This window comes from Pseudophryne corroboree, chromosome 9 (genome assembly GCF_028390025.1).
Source record: "Pseudophryne corroboree isolate aPseCor3 chromosome 9, aPseCor3.hap2, whole genome shotgun sequence".
Taxonomy (NCBI): domain Eukaryota; kingdom Metazoa; phylum Chordata; class Amphibia; order Anura; family Myobatrachidae; genus Pseudophryne; species Pseudophryne corroboree.
Genome location: NC_086452.1, coordinates 431,529,833 through 431,550,697, shown reverse-complemented (window position 1 = coordinate 431,550,697; position 20,865 = coordinate 431,529,833). Strand labels below are relative to the sequence as shown.

General features: G+C 47.5%; 1 protein-coding gene across 2 annotated transcripts in view; it reads left to right on the top strand.

Annotated features, from left to right (window-relative positions):
* Nucleotides 1-20,865, top strand: part of PPP4R2 (protein phosphatase 4 regulatory subunit 2) — a 79,401-nt gene that overhangs the window by 17,467 nt on the left and 41,069 nt on the right. For both annotated transcript variants that reach the window (XR_010187002.1, XM_063941030.1), the window contains exon 2: nt 15,523-15,693. Coding sequence is in view for 1 of the 2 variants with exons in the window: in XM_063941030.1 (XP_063797100.1) it covers nt 15,554-15,693 (140 nt within the window). In the remaining variant the exon portion in view is untranslated. The remainder of the gene's footprint in view (nt 1-15,522; nt 15,694-20,865) is intronic.

Sequence of the window (20,865 nt, the reverse complement as noted above, 5' to 3'; positions counted from 1 at the left end):
AAGGGAGCCCACAAAACTGGAACCCCACCCCCCAAGTGGTACATTAACGCAAATAGTGGGAGACGAGTATAGCGGCTGGGAAACATTACATTTGCTTTTTATTTTAATCCTCTGTGTAAAACTAAACTTGAGCAGTGTTTGTGTAGATAGGAATGACATTGGATTCATTTTTACTGCCTGGGCCCTGAGACTAGTGAAGTGCGTGCAATAAATAGTGTTCTGTATAAACTATGCACTACAAATCTAAACAATGGCACTGCTAATACACTGTTGTAGTTAGGAGCCCCCAGTGCTGCAGCCTTTCCGTCAGTGCTTGGCTTGCAATGTAATAGTTCAAAGTCCCTGGCCCGGACTGAGCTCTGTTTCTGAAATGATTTGGAAACGTTACTGACTGGATGATGTCCAGGATTTGCTTAGCAACCATGTCTGTTTCCCAAAGTGTCGGACTGAGAGCTAGCCGGGCGTCTGCGTTGCTTAGTTTATAAATGTCCCTACATTTGCTCTTCTGCTTGTAGTAAGTAAATATTGATGCATTCATCTCCAATGACGCATCTGTGTATGCCATATTTCTTGGTGCAGACTAACACCATTTCTCTAACGTCCTAGTGGATGCTGGGAACTCCGAAAGGACCATGGGGAATAGCGGGCTCCGAAGGAGGCTGGGCACTCTAGAAAGATTTAGGACTACCTGGTGTGCACTGGCTCCTCCCACTATGACCCCCCTCCAAGCCTCAGTTAGATTTTGTGCCCGGCCGAGGTTGGATGCACACTAGGGGCTCTCCTGAGCTCTTAGAAGAAAGATAGTCTTAGGTTTATTATTTTCAGTGAGACCTGCTGGCAGCAGGCTCACTGCAGCGAGGGACTAAGGGGAGAAGAAGCGAACTCGCCTGCTTGCAGCCGGATTGGGCTTCTTAGGCTACTGGACACCATTAGCTCCAGAGGGATCGACCGCAGGCCCAGCCTTGATGTTCGGTCCCGGAGCCGCGCCGCCGTCCCCCTTACAGAGCCAGAAGCAAGAAGATGGTCCGGAAAATCGGCGGCATGAAGACATCAGTCTTCACCAAGGTAGCGCACAGCACTGCAACTGTGCGCCATTGCTCCTCTCACACTTCACATTCCGGTCTCTGAGGGTGCAGGGCGCTGGGGGGGGGGGCGCCCTGAGGCAGCAATAAAAACACCTTGGCTGGCAAAAATACCTCAATATATAGCCCCAGGGGCTATATATGAGGTAAATACCCCTGCCAGAATCCAGAAAAAAGCGGGAGAATAGGCCGCGGAAAAGGGGCGGAGCTATCTCCCTCAGCACACTGGGCGCCATTTTTCCCTCACAGTTCCGCTGGAAGGAAGCTCCCTGGCTCTCCCCTGCAGACGACTCTACAGAAAAGGGTAAAAAAGAGAGAGGGGGGGCATTTAATTTGGCGCAGTATATAGTTTATATTAAAAAGCAGCTATAAGGGACATAACTCAGTTAGTCCCTGCCTTATATAGCGCTCTGGTGTGTGCTGGCATACTCTCACTCTGTCCCCCCAAAGGGCTTTTGTGGGTCCTGTCCTCTATATTGAGCATTCCCTGTGTGTGTGGAGTGTCGGTACGGCTGTGTCGACATGTTTGATGAGGATAATGAGGTGGAGGCGGAGCAGATGCCTTTAGAAGGGATGTCACCCCCTGGGGGGCAGACACCTGAGTGGATGTGCTTATGGAAAGAAATGAGTGCACGTATAGACTCATTACATAAGAAATTTTACGACATGCCGACTGCGGGACAGCCGAGTTCTCAGCTCGTGCCTGTCCAGGTGTCTCAAAAGTCATCAGGGGCTCTGAAACGCCCGCTATCTCAGATGGCACAAGTAGATGTCGACACGGATACTGACACCAGTGTCGACGACGAGGAGTCAAATTTAATGCCCATTAAGGCCATTCACTGCATGACTGAGGCAATGAAAGAGGTGTTAAATATCTCTGATTTACATCCAGGTACCACAAAAAAGGGTATTATGTTTGGGGAGAAAAAACTACCTATAGTTTTTCCCCCGTCAGATGAATTAAATGAAGTGTGTGAAGAAGCGTGGGCTTCCCCTGATAAGAAATTGGTAATTCCTAAGAAGGTACTAATGGCGTTCCCTTTCCCGCCAGAGGATAGGTTACGTTGGGAAACACCTCCTAGAGTGGATAAAGCGCTCACACGTTTGTCTAAAAAGGTGGCACTACCGTCTCAGGATACGGCCGCCCTTAAGGAACCTGCTGATAGAAAGCAGGAGGCGATCCTGAAGTCTGTATATACACACTCAGGCATTATACTTAGACCAGCTATTGCGTCAGCATGGATGTGCAGTGTTGCCGCTGCGTGGTCGGATAAACTGTCAGAAAATATTGACACACTAGACAGAGACACGATTCTGCTAACAATTGACCATATCAAAGACTCAGTCTTATACATGAGAGATGCACAGAGGGAAGTCTGCCGGCTGGCATCTAAAATAAGTGCATTGTCCATCTCTGCTAGGAGATGCTTATGGACTCGCCAGTAGACTGGAGATGCAGATTCCAAAAGGCACATGGAAGTTTTGCTTTATAAGGGGGAGGAATTATTTAGGGATGGTCTCTCTGACCTAGTTTCCACAGCAACGTCTGGGAAATCAGCATTTTTACCCCATGTCCCCTCACAGCCTAAGAAGGCGCCATTTTATCAGGTTCAGTCCTTTCGGACCCAGAAAAACAAGCGGGGAAAAGGAGGGTCTTTTCTCTCTAGAGGCAGAGGTAAGGGAAAAAAGGTTCCCAGGAGCAAAAGTCCTCCCCCGCTTCCTCTTCCAAGTCCGCCGCACGACGGTGGGGCTCCACAGGCGGAGCCAGGTACGGTGGGGGCCCGCCTCATGAAATTCAGCGATCAGTGGGCTCGCTCACAGGTGGATCCCTGGATCCTTCAAATAGTATCTCAGGGGTACAAGCTGGAATTCGAGGCGGCTCCACCCCACCGGTTCCTAAAATCTGCCTTGCCGATTGCTCCCTCAGACAGGGAGGCGGTGCTAGCAGCGATTCACAAGCTGTATTCCCAGCAGGTGATAATCAAGGTACCCCTACTTCAACAAGGCCGGGGTTACTATTCCACACGATTTGTGGTGCCGAAACCGGACGGTTCGGTGAGACCCATTTTAAATTTGAAATCCTTGAACACATACATAAAAAAATTCAAGTTCAAGATGGAATCGCTCAGGGCGGTTATTGCAAGCCTGGAGGAGGGGGATTACATGGTATCCCTGGACATCAAGGATGCTTACCTGCATGTCCCCATTTACCATCCTCACCAAGAGTACCTCAGATTTGTGGTACAGGATTGCCATTACCAATTCCAGACGCTGCCGTTTGGACTCTCCACGGCACCGAGGGTAGTTACCAAGGTTATGGCGGAAATGATGATACTCCTTCGAAAAAAGGGAGTTTTACTTATCCCATACTTGGACGATCTCCTAATAAAGGCACGATCCAAGGAACAGTTGTTAGTGGGAGTAGCACTATCTCAGGAAGTGCTGCGCCAGCACGGCTGGATTCTGAATATCCCAAAGTCACAGCTGGTCCCGACGACACGTCTAATGTTCCTGGGAATGATTCTGGACACAGTCCAGAAAAAAAGTGTTTCTCCAGGAGGAGAAAGCCAGGGAGTTGTCTTCTCTAGTCAGAGACCTCCTAAAACCAAAACGGGTATCGGTGCATCACTGCACGCGGGTCCTGGGAAAGATGGTAGCTTCTTACGAAGCAATTCCATTCGGCAGGTTCCATGCCAGGATTTTTCAGTGGGACCTGTTGGACAAGTGGCAGAAGCCACAAGGATTCTCCGATGGGCGGAAAATCATGTACTAGCACTGTCAGCAGTGTTCATCCCGGGAGTGGACAACTGGGAAGCAGACTTTCTCAGCAGGCACGACCTCCACCCGGGAGAGTGGGGACTTCATCCAGAAGTCTTCCAAATGATTGTAAATCAGTGGGGTCGTCCACAGGTGGACATGATGGCGTCCCGCCTAAACAAAAAACTAGAGGTATTGCGCCAGGTCAAGAGACCCTCAGGCGATAGCTGTGGACGCTCTAGTGACACCGTGGGTGTACCAGTCAGTTTGTGTTCCATCCTCTACCTCTCATACCAAAGGTATTGAGAATAATAAGAAAGCGAGGTGTACACACAATTCTCGTGGTTCCGGATTGGCCAAGAAGAGCGTGGTACCCGGAACTTCAAGAGATGATCTCAGAGGACCTGTGGTCTCTGCCGCTCAGACAAGACCTGCTACAGCAGGGGCCCTGTCTGTTCCAAGACTTACCGCGGCTGCGTTTGACGGCATGGCGGTTGAACGCCGGATCCTGAAGGAAAAGGGCATTCCGGAGGAAGTCATTCCTACGCTTATTAAAGCTAGAAAAGAGGTTACAGCAAATCATTATCACCGCATATGGCGGAAGTATGTTGCATGGTGTGAGGCCGAAAAGGCCCCAACAGAGGAATTTCAACTAGGTCGATTTCTGCATTTCCTGCAAGCAGGAGTTAATATGGGCCTAAAACTAGGCTCCATTAAAGTACAGATCTCGGCTCTGTCGATTTTCTTTCAAAAAGAACTAGCTTCAGTACCTGAAGTTCAGACATTTGTGAAAGGAGTGCTGCATATTCAGCCCCCATTTGTGCCTCCTGTGGCACCTTGGGATCTCAACGTGAGGTTGAGTTTCTTAAAATCACATTGGTTTGAGCCACTAAAAACCGTGGATCTGAAATATCTCACGTGGAAAGTGGTCATGTTATTGGCTTTGGCTTCAGCCAGGCGTGTGTCAGAATTGGCGGCTTTATCATGTAAAAGCCCTTATCTGATTTTCCATATGGATAGGGCAGAATTGAGGACTCGTCCCCAATTTCTCCCAAAGGTGGTGTCAGCGTTTCACCTGAACCAGCCTATTGTGGTGCCTGCGGCTACTAGGGACTTGGAGGACTCCAAGTTGCTAGACGTTGTCAGGGCACTGAAAATATGTTGCCAGGACGGCTGGAGTCAGAAAATCTGACTCGCTGTTTATCCTGTATGCACCCAACAAGCTGGGTGCTCCTGCTTCTAAGCAGACTATTGCTCGCTGGATTTGTAGTACAATTCAGCTTGCTCATTCTGTGGCAGGCCTGCCACAGCCAAAATCTGTAAATGCCCATTCCACTAGGAAGGTGGGCTCATCTTGGGGCGGCTGCCCGAGGGGTCTCGGCTTTACAACTTTGCCGAGCAGCTACTTGGTCAGGGGCAAACACGTTTGCAAAATTCTACAAATTTGATACCCTGGCTGAGGAGGACCTGGAGTTCTCTCATTCGGTGCTGCAGAGTCATCCGCACTCTCCCGCCCGTTTGGGAGCTTTGGTATAATCCCCATGGTCCTTTCGGAGTTCCCAGCATCCACTAGGACGTTAGAGAAAATAAGAATTTACTCACCGGTAATTCTATTTCTCGTAGTCCGTAGTGGATGCTGGGCGCCCATCCCAAGTGCGGTTTATCTGCAATACTTGTACATAGTTATTGTTAACTAAATCGGGTTATTGTTGAGCCATCTGTTGAGAGGCTCGGTTGTTTCATACTGTTAACTGGGATTCATATCACGAGTTGTACGGTGTGATTGGTGTGGCTGGTATGAGTCTTAACCGGGATTCAAAATCCTTCCTTATTGTGTACGCTCGTCCGGGCACAGTGTCCTAACTGAGGCTTGGAGGAGGGTCATAGTGGGAGGAGCCAGTGCACACCAGGTAGTCCTAAATCTTTCTAGAGTGTCCAGCCTCCTTCGGAGCCCGCTATTCCCCATGGTCCTTTCGGAGTTCCCAGCATCCACTACGGACTACGAGAAATAGAATTACCGGTGAGTAAATTCTTATTATCTTTTATATTTTAGCTTTAGGTTATTGGTTTTGTTATTTTGGAGAGACCTTGATGTATACTGTGATTGGTATACAGTACGTAGCATTTTAGCCACATAGAAAGCATAGCGATTTAAACCTCACTGAACTGGCACTGCCTTGTTGGTGTCTAACCTTGATTGGCAGCTTATATTTATATTGGTCTGCACTGTTGGCGTTTATCAAGAAACATGCGCCACAGAAAATAAAATAATAAAGACATTAAAAAAATGTGATATATATATATATATATATATATATATATATATATATATATATATATATATATATATATAATATATATATAATTTTTTTTTTTTCAAGAAGAGCTGGCACTCACCCCAAATATATTGCTCCGGTGCCCTCTGGAATGGTAAGTATAGGCAAAAAGTGGAAACATGCAGCGGCACTCAGAGACTGATCCCAAAGGTTAAAGTGCAAAAGTAGATTTCTTTAATCCATGAAAATCAGCAACACAAAAAGTGACCAACGTTTCGGGGCGCTAACGCCCCTTTGTCAAGGTGATACAAGTGTGTATAACATCTACATACCATTTAAATAAGCCAAGAAGACCCGCGAACGGGACACACGCGGCGGAAGGAGAGTGAGAACGGAATCGGCTCTGTGCGCTTCTGGGTGTGGTGACGTCAGCACGCTCGTACGTCGGAGTCCGTCACTTCCTGGATACCCACAGCTTGCCTGGTCGCCTAGGAGACCGGCGCTGAATGGTAACCATAGGACAGATAGACGTATGTGTAGCTGGCGGAAAAAATGAACATTTTTATATAATTTTTTTTCTCTGACGTCCTAAGTGGATGCTGGGGACTCCGTCAGGACCATGGGGAATAGCGGCTCCGCAGGAGACAGGGCACAAAATTAAAAGTTTGACCACTAGGTGGTGTGTACTGGCTCCTCCCCCTATGACCCTCCTCCAAGCCTCAGTTAGGTTTTTGTGCCCGTCCGAGCAGGGTGCAATCTAGGTGGCTCTCCTAAAGAGCTGCTTAGAAAAAGTTTGTTAGGTTTTTTATTTTCAGTGAGTCCTGCTGGCAACAGGCTCACTGCAACGAGGGACTTAGGGGAGAAGAAGTGAACTCACCTGCGTGCAGGATGGATTGGCTTCTTAGGCTACTGGACACTAGCTCCAGAGGGACGATCACAGGTACAGCCTGGATGGGTCACCGGAGCCGCGCCGCCGACCCCCTTGCAGATGCCGAAGAGAGAAGAGGTCCAGAAACCGGCGGCTGAAGACTTCTCAGTAGCGCACAGCACTGCAGCTGTGCGCCATTGCTCTCGGCACACTTCACACCAACGGTCACTGAGGGTGCAGGGCGCTGGGGGGGGCGCCCTGGGCAGCAATGAAAGTACCTATTCTGGCTAAAAATACATCACATATAGCCTCTGGGGCTATATGGATGTATTTAACCCCTGCCAGGTTGTCAGAAAAACGGGAGAAGAAGCCCGCCGAAAAGGGGGCGGGGCCTATTCTCCTCAGCACACAGCGCCATTTTCCTACACGGCTCCGCTGCTAGGAAGGCTCCCAGGCTCTCCCCTGCACTGCACTACAGAAACAGGGTAAAAACAGAGAGGGGGGGCACTTATTTGGCGATATTAATAATATTTAAGCTGCTATAAGGGGAACACACTTATTTAAGGTTGTCCCTATATATTTATAGCGCTTGGGTGTGTGCTGGCAAACTCTCCCTCTGTCTCCCCAAAGGGCTAGTGGCGTCCTGTCTTCTATCAGAGCATTCCCTGTGTGTCTGCTGTGTGTCGGTACGTGTGTGTCGACATGTATGAGGACGATGTTGGCGTGGAGGCGGAGCAATTGCCTGTAATGGTGATGTCACCCCCTAGGGAGTCGACACCGGAATGGATGGCTTTGTTTATGGAATTACGTGATAGTGTCAGCACGCTGCAAAAGTCGGTTGACGACATGAGACGGCCGGCAAACCAGTTAGTACCTGTCCAGGCGTCTCAAACACCGTCAGGGGCTGTAAAACGCCCTTTACCTCAGTCGGTCGACACAGACACCGACACGGACACCGAATCTAGTGTCGACGGTGAAGAAACAAACGTATTTTCCAGTAGGGCCACACGTTATATGATCACGGCAATGAAGGAGGCTTTGCATATCTCTGATACTGCAAGTACCACAAAAAGGGGTATTATGTGGGGTGTGAAAAAACTACCTGTAGTTTTTCCTGAATCAGAGGAATTGAATGAAGTGTGTGATGAAGCGTGGGTTACCCCCGATAGAAAACTGCTAATTTCAAAGAAGTTATTGGCGTTATACCCTTTCCCGCCAGAGGTTAGGGCGCGCTGGGAAACACCCCCTAGGGTAGATAAGGCGCTCACATGCTTATCAAAACAAGTGGCGTTACCGTCTCCAGAAACGGCCGCCCTCAAGGACCCAGCTGATAGGAGGCTGGAGAATACACTAAAAAGTATATACACACATACTGGTGTTATACTGCGACCAGCAATCGCCTCAGCCTGGATGTGCAGTGCTGGGGTCGCTTGGTCGGAATCACTGACTGAAAATATTGATACCCTGGATAGGGACAATATTTTATTGACTATAGAGCATTTAAAGGATGCATTTCTTTATATGCGTGATGCACAGAGGGATATTTGCACTCTGGCATCAAGAGTAAGTGCGATGTCCATATCTGCCAGAAGAAGTTTATGGACGCGACAGTGGTCAGGTGATGCGGATTCCAAACGGCATATGGAAGTATTGCCGTATAAAGGGGAGGAATTATTTGGGGTCGGTTTATCGGATTTGGTGGCCACGGCAACAGCCGGGAAATCCACCTTTTTACCTCAGGTCACCTCCCAGCAGAAAAAGACGCAGTCTTTTCAGCCGCAGTCCTTTCGTTCCTATAAGAACAAGCGGGCAAAAGGACATTCATATCTGCCCCGAGGCAAAGGAAAGGGTAAGAGACTGCAGCAAGCAGCTCCCTCCCAGGAGCAGAAGCCCTCCCCGGCTTCTGCAAAGGCCTCAGCATGACGCTGGGACCTTACAAGCGGACTCAGGGGCGGTGGGGGGTCGCCTCAAGAATTTCAGCGCACAGTGGGCTCACTCGCAGGTGGACCCCTGGATCCTGCAGGTAGTATCTCGGGGTTACAGGTTGGAATTCGAGACGTCTCCCCCTCGCCGGTTCCTAAAGTCTGCTTTGCCAACGTCTCCCTCCGACAGGGCGACGGTATTGGAAGCCATTCACAAGCTGTATTCTCAGCAGGTGATAGTCAAGGTACCCCTTTTACAACAGGGAAAGGGGTATTACTCCACGCTATTTGTGGTACCGAAGCCGGACGGCTCGGTAAGACCTATTCTAAATCTGAAATCTCTGAACCTGTACATACAAAAATTCAAGTTCCAAGATGGAGTCACTCAGAGCAGTGATAGCGAATCTGGAAGAAGGGGACTTTATGGTGTCCTTGGACATCAAGGATGCTTACCTCCATCTCCCAATTTGCCCTTCACACCAAGGGTACCTCAGGTTCGTGGTACAAAACTGTCATTATCAGTTTCAGACGCTGCCGTTTGGATTGTCCACGGCACCCCGGGTCTTTACTAAGGTAATGGCCGAAATGATGATCCTTCTTCGAAGAAAAGGCGTATTAATTATCCCTTACTTGGACGATCTCCTGATAAGGGCAAGGTCCAGAGAACAGCTGGAGGTCGGAGTAGCACTAACCCAAGTAGTGCTCCAACAGCACGGGTGGATTCTGAATTTTCCAAAATCCCAACTGATCCCGACGACACGTTTGCTGTTCCGAGGGATGATTCTGGACACTGTTCAGAAAAAGGTGTTTCTTCCGGAGGAGAAAGCCAGGGAGTTATCCGAACTCGTCAGGAACCTCCTAAAACCAGGAAAAGTGTCTGTGCATCAATGCACAAGAGTCCTGGGAAAAATGGTGGCCTCTTACGAAGCGATTCCATTCGGCAGATTCCATGCACAAATTTTTCAGTGGGATCTGCTGGACAAGTGGTCCGGATCGCATCTGCAGATGCATCAGCGGATAACCCTGTCGCCAAGGACAAGGGTGTCTCTGCTATGGTGGTTGCAGAGTGCTCATCTGTTAGAGGGCCGCAGATTCGGCATACAGAACTGGGTCCTAGTGACCACGGATGCCAGCCTGAGAGGCTGGGGAGCGGTCACACAGGGAAGAAACTTCCAGGGCGTGTGGTCAAGCCTGGAGACGTCTCTTCACATAAATATACTGGAACTAAGAGCAATCTACAATGCTCTAAGCCTGGCAAAACCTCTGCTTCAGGGTCAGCCGGTGTTGATCCAGTCGGACAACATCACGGCAGTCGCCCACGTAAACAGACAGGGCGGCACAAGAAGCAGGAGGGCAATGGCAGAAGCTGCAAGGATTCTTCGCTGGGCGGAAAATCATGTGATAGCACTGTCAGCAGTGTTCATCCCGGGAGTGGACAACTGGGAAGCAGATTTCCTCAGCAGACACGATCTTCACCCGGGAGAGTGGGGACTTCATCCAGAAGTCTTCCGCATGATTGTGGTCCGTTGGGAAAGACCAATGGTGGACATGATGGCGTCCCGCCTCAACAAAAAACTGGACAGGTATTGCGCCAGGTCAAGAGACCCTCAGGCAATAGCTGTGGACGCTCTGGTAACACCATGGGTGTACCAGTCAGTGTATGTGTTCCCTCCTCTGCCACTCATACCCAAGGTACTGAGAATTATACGGCAAAGGGGAGTAAGAACGATACTCGTGGCTCCGGATTGGCCAAGAAGGACTTGGTACCCGGAACTTCAGGAGATGCTCACGGAAGATCCGTGGCCTCTACCTCTAAGAAGGGACCTGCTTCAGCAGGGACCTTGTCTATTCCAAGACTTACCGCGGCTGCGTTTGACGGCATGGCGGTTGAACGCCGGATTCTAAAGGAAAAAGGCATTCCAGAGGAAGTCATCCCTACCCTGATTAAAGCCAGGAAGGAAGTGACCGCACAACATTATCACCGCATTTGGAGAAAATATGTTGCGTGGTGTGAGGCCAGGAAGGCCCCCACGGAGGAATTTCAACTGGGTCGATTCCTACATTTCCTGCAAACAGGATTGTCTATGGGCCTCAAATTGGGGTCCATTAAGGTTCAAATTTCGGCCCTGTCGATTTTCTTCCAGAAAGAATTGGCTTCAGTTCCTGAAGTCCAAACTTTTGTCTAAGGAGTACTACATATACAGCCCCCGGTTGTGCCTCCAGTGGCACCGTGGGATCTCAATGTAGTTTTGGATTTTCGCAAATCCCATTGGTTTGAGCCACTCAAATCTGTGGATTTGAAATATCTTACATGGAAAGTAACCATGCTACTGGCCCTGGCTTCGGCCAGGAGAGTGTCAGAATTGGCGGCTTTATCGTACAAAAGCCCATATCTGATTTTCCATTCGGACAGGGCAGAACTGCGGACGCGTCCTCAGTTTCTCCCTATTGTGGTGCCTGCGGCTACTAGCGATTTGGAGGACTCCAAGTTGCTGGACGTTGTCAGAGCATTAAAAATATATATTTCAAGGACGGCTGGAGTCAGGAAGTCTGACTCGCTGTTTATACTGTATGCACCCAACAAGCTGGGTGCTCCTGCGTCTAAGCAGACGATTGCTCGTTGGATTTGTAGCACAATTCAACTTGCGCATTCTGTGGCAGGCCTGCCACAGCCTAAATCTGTCAATGCCCACTCTACAAGGAAGGTGGGCTCCTCTTGGGCGGCTGCCCGAGGGGTCTCGGCATTACAACTCTGCCGAGCAGCTACGTGGTCAGGGGAGAACACGTTTGTAAAATTCTACAAATTTGATACCCTGGCTAAGGAGGACCTGGAGTTCTCTCATTCGGTGCTGCAGAGTCATCCGCACTCTCCCGCCCGTTTGGGAGCTTTGGTATAATCCCCATGGTCCTGACGGAGTCCCCAGCATCCACTTAGGACGTCAGAGAAAATAAGAATTTACTCACCGGTAATTCTATTTCTCGTAGTCCGTAGTGGATGCTGGGCGCCCATCCCAAGTGCGGATTGTCTGCAATACTTGTACATAGTTATTGTTACAAAAATCGGGTTATTATTGTTGGGAGCCATCTTTTCAGAGGCTCTTTTCGGTTATCATACTGTTAACTGGGTTCAGATCACAAGTTGTACAGTTTAATTGGTGTGGCTGGTATGAGTCTTACCCGGGATTCAAAATCCTTCCTTATTGTGTACGCTCGTCCGGGCACAGTATCCTAACTGAGGCTTGGAGGAGGGTCATAGGGGGAGGAGCCAGTACACACCACCTAGTGGTCAAACTTTTAATTTTGTGCCCTGTCTCCTGCGGAGCCGCTATTCCCCATGGTCCTGACGGAGTCCCCAGCATCCACTACGGACTACGAGAAATAGAATTACCGGTGAGTAAATTCTTATTTTTAATTATAATATATATTTATTTATTATAGCCTCACGGGATTGTAAAATTTAAAGCTCCAATATACTTCATATAGAAATTTCTGAACGTTATGATCTACAGTGTGGATTCCAAGAAACTTACCATTGGACCAGCAAGTATAAAGCTGTTAAATTACAAGAGTCCAGCTTAACTTATAAGGTTCCCAGGTCTGGCATCCGTATATGTAGTCACCCGCTAAATTGGGGCTTCCTAACCGCTTAAAGCTGCGGCGTCCCTCTCACGGATAGGCAGATACCCTGGCTAGCTGAACCAGTCACAGGCTCTGCAAACATTCATGTGGAGTATAACTCCTGTGCAGTGTAGCACTAAGGCGTCTCTTGCCTAGGTAGCAAACCGGATTGGCAATATAGCCACCCTGCAAATATCAAGTTGCCACGATCTAGAGGGTATAATAGGTATCTGTTTCGCCCACATTTAAGGAGGCTTTATCAATGATAATGCGTCAGTCCTCAAATTCTCTCCAAGCCATTGTGCATACTAGGGAGGCCAGTCCCAGGCCATTTTTTAAATCCAGGGTATCGAGATTGGAAAATGGTCAATCCCGGGATTGGTTTGTTTCCTGTTTCCCTGCACACATACAGTGCCTTGCTAAAGTATTCACCCCTCCCCCTTTGAATTTTTCATGTTTTGTTGCCTCACAACCTGGAATTAAAATGGATTGTTTGAAGGTTTGCATCATTTCATTCACAGAACATGCCTACAACTAATGATTTTTTTTATTTTTTATTTTTTTTTTCCAATTTTTTTTTTCATTCTGAAGCAAACAACAAATAGGACAAATTAACAGAAAACTTCAGCGTTCATAACTATTCACCGCCCCTAAAGTCAGTACTTTGTAGAGCCACCGTTTGCGGCAATTACAGCTGCAAGTCGCTTTGGATAATTCTGAGCTTGCCACATCTTGCCACTGGGATTTTTGCCCATTCCTCAAGGCAAAACTGCTCCAGCTCCTTCATGTTGGATGGTTTCCGCTTGTGAACAACAATCTTCAAGTCTGACCACAGATTCTCAATTGGATTGAGATTTGGGCTTTGACTAGGCCATTCCAACACATTTAAATGTTTCCCCTTAAACCACTTGAGTGTTACTTTAGCAGTATTCTTTGGGTCATGGTACTGCTCGAAGGTGAACTTCCGTCCCAGTCTCAAATCTCAGGCAGACTGAAACAGGTTTTGCTCAAGAATATCTCTGTATTTAGCACCATCCATCTTTCCCTCGGCTCAAAACCTTTTCCCAGTTCCTGCTGTTGAAAGACATCCCCACAACATGATGCTGCCACCACCATGTTTCACTGTGGGGATGGTGTTCTTGGGGTGATGGGATGTGTTGGGTTTGTGCCAGACATAGAGTTTTCCTTGGTGGCTGAAAAGTTAAATTTTAGTCTCATCTGACCAGAGCACCTTCCTCTATATTTGGGGAGTCGTTCACATGCCTTTTGGTAAACTCAAAACGTGCCGCCTTATTTTTAACACGAAGTAAAGGGTTTTTTCTGGTTACTCTTCCGTAAAGCCCAGCTGTATGGAGTGTACGGCTTCTTGTGGTCACATGCGCAGATACACCAGTCTCTGCTGTGGAACTCTGCAGCTCCTTCAGGGTTACCTTTTGGTCTCTGTGCTGCCTCTCTGATGCCCTCCTTGCCCGGTTTGTAAGTTTGTGTCCGGCCCTCTCTTGGCAGGTTTGTTGTGATACCATGTTCTTTCCATTTGAAGATGATGGATTTGATGGTGCTCCAGGGGATCATCAAAGATTTGGATATTTTTTTATTTTTTTTTATAACCCAACCCTGACTTGTTTGGAGAGCTCCTTGGTCTTAATGGTGTGATGCCTCTTGCTTAGTGGTGTTGCAGCCTCTGGGGCCTTTCAGAAAAGGTGTGTTTATACTGACAGATCATGTGACAATTAGATTGCACACAGGTGGACTTCATTTCACTAATTTTGTGACTTCTGAAGGTGAATTGGTTGCACCAGAACTTTTGAGGGGCTTCATAGCAAAGGGGGTGAATACATATGCACATGTCAATTTTCAGATTTTTTATTTATAGAAATTCTTTATATACATTTTTCTCTCTTCACTTCACCAACTTAGATTATTTTGTGCAGATCCATCACATAAAATTCAGATGCCAAAACACCAAACTTTAATTACAGGTTGTAATGTAATAACAAAATAGGTAAAAAGCCAAGGAAGTGGGGAGGGGTGGTGTTGAATACTTTAGCAAGGCACTGTAAATGACCACCATAGTACCTGGCAGGGTGGGTAGGTCACTTCCTCCAGTTCGGTGAGGCCCGTACGGTGGGTGGCGGGCAGCTGGCATGTCACGCTGCGCAGAGGAAGCCGGGCAGCATCTGAACCTTCTGAGGACGCTCAAACGCTGCCCGGCTTTAAAAAAAAAAACCCAACAACAAAGAACCGCCTGATCCCGAAATCCCCGGGATTGGAGCTTCCAATCCCGCAATTGAATCCTGAATGATTTTTGGCCTAAATTTCAGGATCCCGCCAATCCCAATCCCGGGATTGGCCTCCCTAGTGCATACTGGGTGCGACTGAGCAATAGAGGAGAACCTGAGGCCACCCTCCACCACCAATTTCCCTGGTTATTTAATGCAAGAGGCATGCATTTGCAGTTAAGCTGGGGAATGCCAGATCATTACAGCAGAGGTAGTTAAATCCTTAATTATAGATTTCTAATAAACCCAGAAGATGTAAACATGCAGCCTAATCATAAATACTTATGCTCTTTGTCCGTAGTTTCCCTTTTTAATGTGAGTTATTTGTGTATGTTTAGTTTAAAAAAAAAAAAAAATTGGAAAGTGCATCATGATAAAAGAAAATGTATAAAATCTGTCAAAATGAACGTGTTCCTATTACTTCTGCTGAGGTAAAGGAGACTGTAGGGGCTTTTACTACTTGCTTTTTGCTTGCTCTCTTTGAAAAATAAGGGGGTGGGGGGTGACTGGTGTCACTAGTTCTCATAGATATTTGCTCCTTTGCTGTGTATACTTCCTATACCTACGCTCTTATCAGTGGTTCCTATGGTGTCACTATACTGGACTTGTTCTTATATTTGAATTGGAAGCCAGGAACCACATGAGTTTCTGATGAAATGCTGATATGTATGCATGTGCCTAGTATGGGCTTGAAATAACATTTTCTTTTTTTTATTGTAGAGTCCAGTGGCCGCAGTTCAAAGATTACTTCATGTTTAAGCTAGAGAAAGTGATGGATGACTTCAGGTCCTCTGCGCCAGAGCCCAGGGGGCCTCCGAACCCCAATGTGGAATACATCCCTTTCGATGAAATGAAGGATAGAATACTCAAGATTGTTACTGGTTTTAATGGGTAAGTTCTCAATAACTGCCAAGTCGCCAGTCCCTCCATATATGGACTTTAATGAGGAGTTTGTGCTGCCGGCGTCTTGTCTCTTCATTGTACCAAGGAGCATTATTACTTAAGGATTGGGAAACCTGTTCACGGGATCCCTGAGAGCTCGATCACCAACAAAGTCATAACCCTCTTCTACCACCCCGCAGTCTGTTGTCCTCTCACTCGCGGTGACTGCTGCCACCCTCTCCAGCCTGCTGATGTGGGTCCCCTCTTCCCAGCTTCCTTCCATGCTGCCGTGTGGTTGCAGTGTTAATGATACAGCACCTGTTGGTCATGTGGGATGGTGCGGTTGCTTTCTGTACAGTGATAGTGTGAGGGGGAAGGGTGAATCTTGCTTCCTCTTAGCAGCAGGATTTATGGCGCTATCAAGAACCAGAGTTCATGAGAAAGGTGCCTGGGCTCTGCAGCCGTAGCGAGTGTTGCTCTTAGTGATCTGGAAGCATTCGCTAACTTTATGGTTATAGTATATATTATCCTACCGTATTACCATAACCCTGTAATGCGGTTGTGACTCTGTTATATGGGGTACAACGCTCTAAGCTCATGCCAGGTAGCAGCGAGGTCGCTGTCCTAGTCCTTATAGAGAATGTTAGATGCCACTCTGCTGTGTCTTGCTATAAGTCATTAGACTGGAAGGTTACATGGGTGAAATGGATATAGCTGCATCGTATGACGGACTGTTGCACACCACCTATTAACAATCCATTAATCACACAGTCTGTTTATGCATCCTGTAATCGCCAGCCTTTACCTGTCAACACATTCGTTCAGTGGGGTTGACTTGCTCACATCTAAATATAAAGCATAAAATGAACACCTAAAATATGCTCAATACACCCACAAGCGCTGCCAGTGGAATTTGAAGGAGAACTCACCGTCTTCTTTAAACAACATAGGATTGCATTGAATTTTGTCGTCTCCCCTGCCAGGTAGAAGAAATGTGCGAAAAGTGACCTGTTTGGGCATCCAATTGGCTCTTTTTTTTGCTCTGTGTTTAGTCGTTTTACATGGCTAATCCCAGTCTGTTTGGGCGCGATATAACAAAACATTTAAGCCGCACCCCTCCCCCAATCTCCCGTTACTTTAAGACGAAAGGTTGGGTGCGCAAATACAATTAAATCGGCCCCTTTGAGTCAAAAAGATTGTCCACTCAGGCGCCAAAAATGGATTACGTGTGCCGAGACCAATCGGTGATTCTATAAGACCACACCCATTGGCATAAACAGTAGTAATCCTTACGTCCTAAGGAAATGGCAGAGTTCCACATCCCTCGGCTCCTCCCAAATCTTTAATCCACTTGCATGAAATAGAGGCAGACCTCTTATTTTCTTATTTTACATACAGTGTGAGGGTGACTAAATCTCCATAGGGATCTCCCGGAGTATGCAGAGATCAGCTGCAGCAGGGGGGACGGATTATCTGAGACACGCTGCGCTTTGCAAGAGGGGGTGGGGGGCAGAATATGCTCAGGAGGTTGGTGTGGGTGGGGGGATCATTTACTAGTGGGGGAGGGATAAAATAATTTAAATTATGATGAAGCAGGGAATGGGTTCTAATAATAGTAATAATAAAAGTAAAAATAATAATTAAAAAAAATAAATTGGCCACAATGGCTTTCCTCCCTCCCCCCCCCCAAAAAAAAAGAAGGGATTTCCCCAAAAATGCATAGGTTCAGTAAAATCTGTGTGCTTTCGTGAGAAACAGCCCTGTTTTCTCGTGAAAATGGGTCTTTTTCCGGGGATTTGGTCAGGTGAGGGAAAAAAAATCCCTGATAAACCGCGCCTAGCGGTGGCTTATCGGGGCTAATTGGCTAGCCCCCAGCACACTAATTACCTGCTGTCAATAGGATACCGCCCTTAGGATCTTTAGACTCCTGTCCGTTATCAAATGGTATTAGGCACATATAGGAACATCTTAGGGTTCACAATGCATTAAGCCTGTCTATCTACTCCCCTGTTATGGAATTGCTGGATAGGACTCTTGGATGATTACAAATCGGGCTTCTGGTGATCGGGACCTAGATGCTCCTATATGTGCCTAATACCATTTGGGAATGGGTAGGCGCCTACAGATCCTAAGAGTCCATCAGGGGATATCCACTTTCGTGGTGATATGCTTGTTCTTTATAATGTAAGTGTGAGTGCACTGGAAAAATAAAACCTTTTCATCCGTATGCCTTTAAATTAGAGATGAGTGGGTTCGGATTTACATGGTTCTTTACGCCAGAATTATCGCCATTTCTTATTTTCTGGATTTTTCTTATTGGCTATCCAAAACTTGTGACGTCCTATAGCCAATAAGGAGATTCGTGTAAATCCGAGTTAAACCGAACCCACTCATCTCTACTTTAAATTGAGTATTGGCCTAGTCCAGTGTTTTCCAACCTTGTTCCTCTAGGCACACTTAACAGTCCAGGGTTTAGGGATTTCCATACTTGAGCACAGGTGGCCTAAACAAAAATAACGGAGGTACTAATTAAGCCACCTGTGCTCCAGTATGGCTATTCATATGGTAGTTTGCCTTGAAGCCCGTGATTGGGAAACCCTGGCCTAGTCTGTCTGTGTCTGACTACCTTAGTCCTGCAGTGGTTTGGGGCATATGCTAGTTGCTTGCTATCCTATCCACCTCCTTGTATTTCTAGAACAGCCTTCCCTTTAATGCAGGTGTTGTAAAACTACTAGTCCCAACGGGGAGGCATTTGATATGCCGGCTGTCGGGATGCCGGGATCCCGACAGCTGGCATGCCGACAACTATTCTCTCTTGCGGGGTCCACGACACCCCTGGAGGGAGAATAAATAGTAGCGCGCCACCGTGTCTGCAGCGTGGTGAACCCAGCGAATCCGCAAGGGGCTCTTTTGCGTTCGGATCCCGGCACCAGTATGCGGGGCACCTGGATCCCGGCAGCCGGCATAACGTAGAATACCCGTCCCAGCGTACCCTGCCAGCTATTGGCTGTCAGCCAAAACATGCTGGAGCTTGTAGATTCCCTACACTTGGTGAACCACAGGTTGCCTAGGCTTGATTTACAGCCCTGTTCAGTTGGGAACCTGTGTCTCCCGTGCTTTGCCAGAATATACCCTAATGTCTTCTTATTGAACATGTTAATGGTGAATCAAATAACAGGCTAATCTGCAATGTTACACTTGCCAATGACTCTTATAGCCTGGTATGTGTGGTAGTCGTTAGGAGACATTAAGGAAAACTGTTCTGCAGATAGAGATTGTGTTGTCCATGGCAACCAATTTGATAACTTTCTCTTACATATTTAGAACCATTATGGGCAGCAGGCCAGTCCTCTGAGCCTTCACACAACTACTTATGACTTTTTTACTTGTTTTGTTTACAGTGTTGCTGATGTGTTATTAATTTAAGTGTACTATATAAATTTATAACTGAGATTAAAGGTATTGTTTGCCTTTAGAGGTTTAGATGGCCACCTATGCTGCCCCTGAAGTGTATCAGATTGTCTGTCTATCCCTGGTTTAGAACGTGAAAGCAAATGTCTGGTTGCTATGGTAACATCACCACTGATAGAGTTGCCTTTGGAACCATTTTCATAAATGTACCTGATGGTAAATGTAAGCTGCTGTGCACACCTCACTGGCAAGAGGCACACTGAGGCATTGATGTCCCTGCGTAGACGCTGGTGTCACTTACTACTGTCACTCAGCATTGCATTGATTCATCCATCCGTGTGGAGTAGCTGTATCCAAACTTGGACTTCATGGACCTTTAAGATTTGGAGTTTGGCAAGAGTGCTGTAAATATTACGCAAGATGAGTCTGCAGGCTGCAAACCCCATTATCCCTGCTGAAAATCCCCACAGCTGTTTTTAAGGATTGGACTGAAACAATCCTGGATTCAGCCCCTGTTCTCTTCTATTTCTGTTTAACCCTTGCAGTTTTGGGTAACTCTTCTGGACACCATGTAGTTGCTGCACTAGAAGGAGCCGCACTATTTTGACAATTCTCTTTTGCTGTTTTCTTTAAAGGTATATACAGTATATATAATTTACACACCGCATATGCCAGTGGTTCCTAATTTTCTCTGACGTCCTAGTGGATGCTGGGACTTCCGTAAGGACCATGGGGAATAGCGGCTCCGCAGGAGACTGGGCACAAAAGTAAAAGCTTGAACTAGCTGGTGTGCACTGGCTCCTCCCCCTATGACCCTCCTCCAAGCCTCAGTTAGATTTTTGTGCCCGAACGAGAAGGGTGCATGCTAGGTGGCTCTCCTGAGCTGCTTAGAGTAAAAGTTTATTTTAGGTTTTTTATTTTCAGTGAGTCCTGCTGGCAACAGGCTCACTGCATCGTGGGACTAAGGGGAGAAGAAACGAACTCACCTGCGTGCAGAGTGGATTGGGTTTCTTAGGCTACTGGACATTAGCTCCAGAGGGACGATCACAGGTTCAGCCTGGATGGGTCCCGGAGCCGCGCCGCCGGCCCCCTTACAGAGCCAGAAGAACGAAGAGGTCCGGTGAAATCGGCGGCAGAAGACGTTCCTGTCTTCAACTAAGGTAGCGCACAGCACTGCAGCTGTGCGCCATTGCTCTCAGCACACTTTACACTCCGGTCACTGAGGGTGCAGGGCGCTGGGGGGGAGCGCCCTGAGACGCAATAAAACACTATAAAAACCTTATATGGCAAAAGAAATGCATCACATATAGCTCCTGGGCTATATGGATGCATTTAACCCCTGCCAGTTTTCCTGAAAAAAGCGGGAGAAAAGGCCGCCGAGAAGGGGGCGGAGCCTATCTCCTCAGCACACGAGCGCCATTTTCCCTCACAGTTCCGCTGGAAGGAAGGCTCCCTGACTCTCCCCTGTAGTCCTGCTACAAGAATCGGGGTAAAACAAGAGAGGGGGGGCACTATTGGCAGCTAATATATAATACAGCAGCTATAAAAGGAAGTAACACTTATATAAGGTTATCCCTGCATATATATAGCGCTCTGGTGTGTTCTGGCAAACTCTCCCTCTGTCTCCCCAAAGGGCTAGTGGGGTCCTGTCCTCTATCAGAGCATTCCCTGTGTGTGTGCTGGGTGTCGGTACGATTGTGTCGACATGTATGAGGAGGAAAATGATGTGGAAGCAGAGCAATTGCCTGTGTTAGTGATGTCACCCCCTAG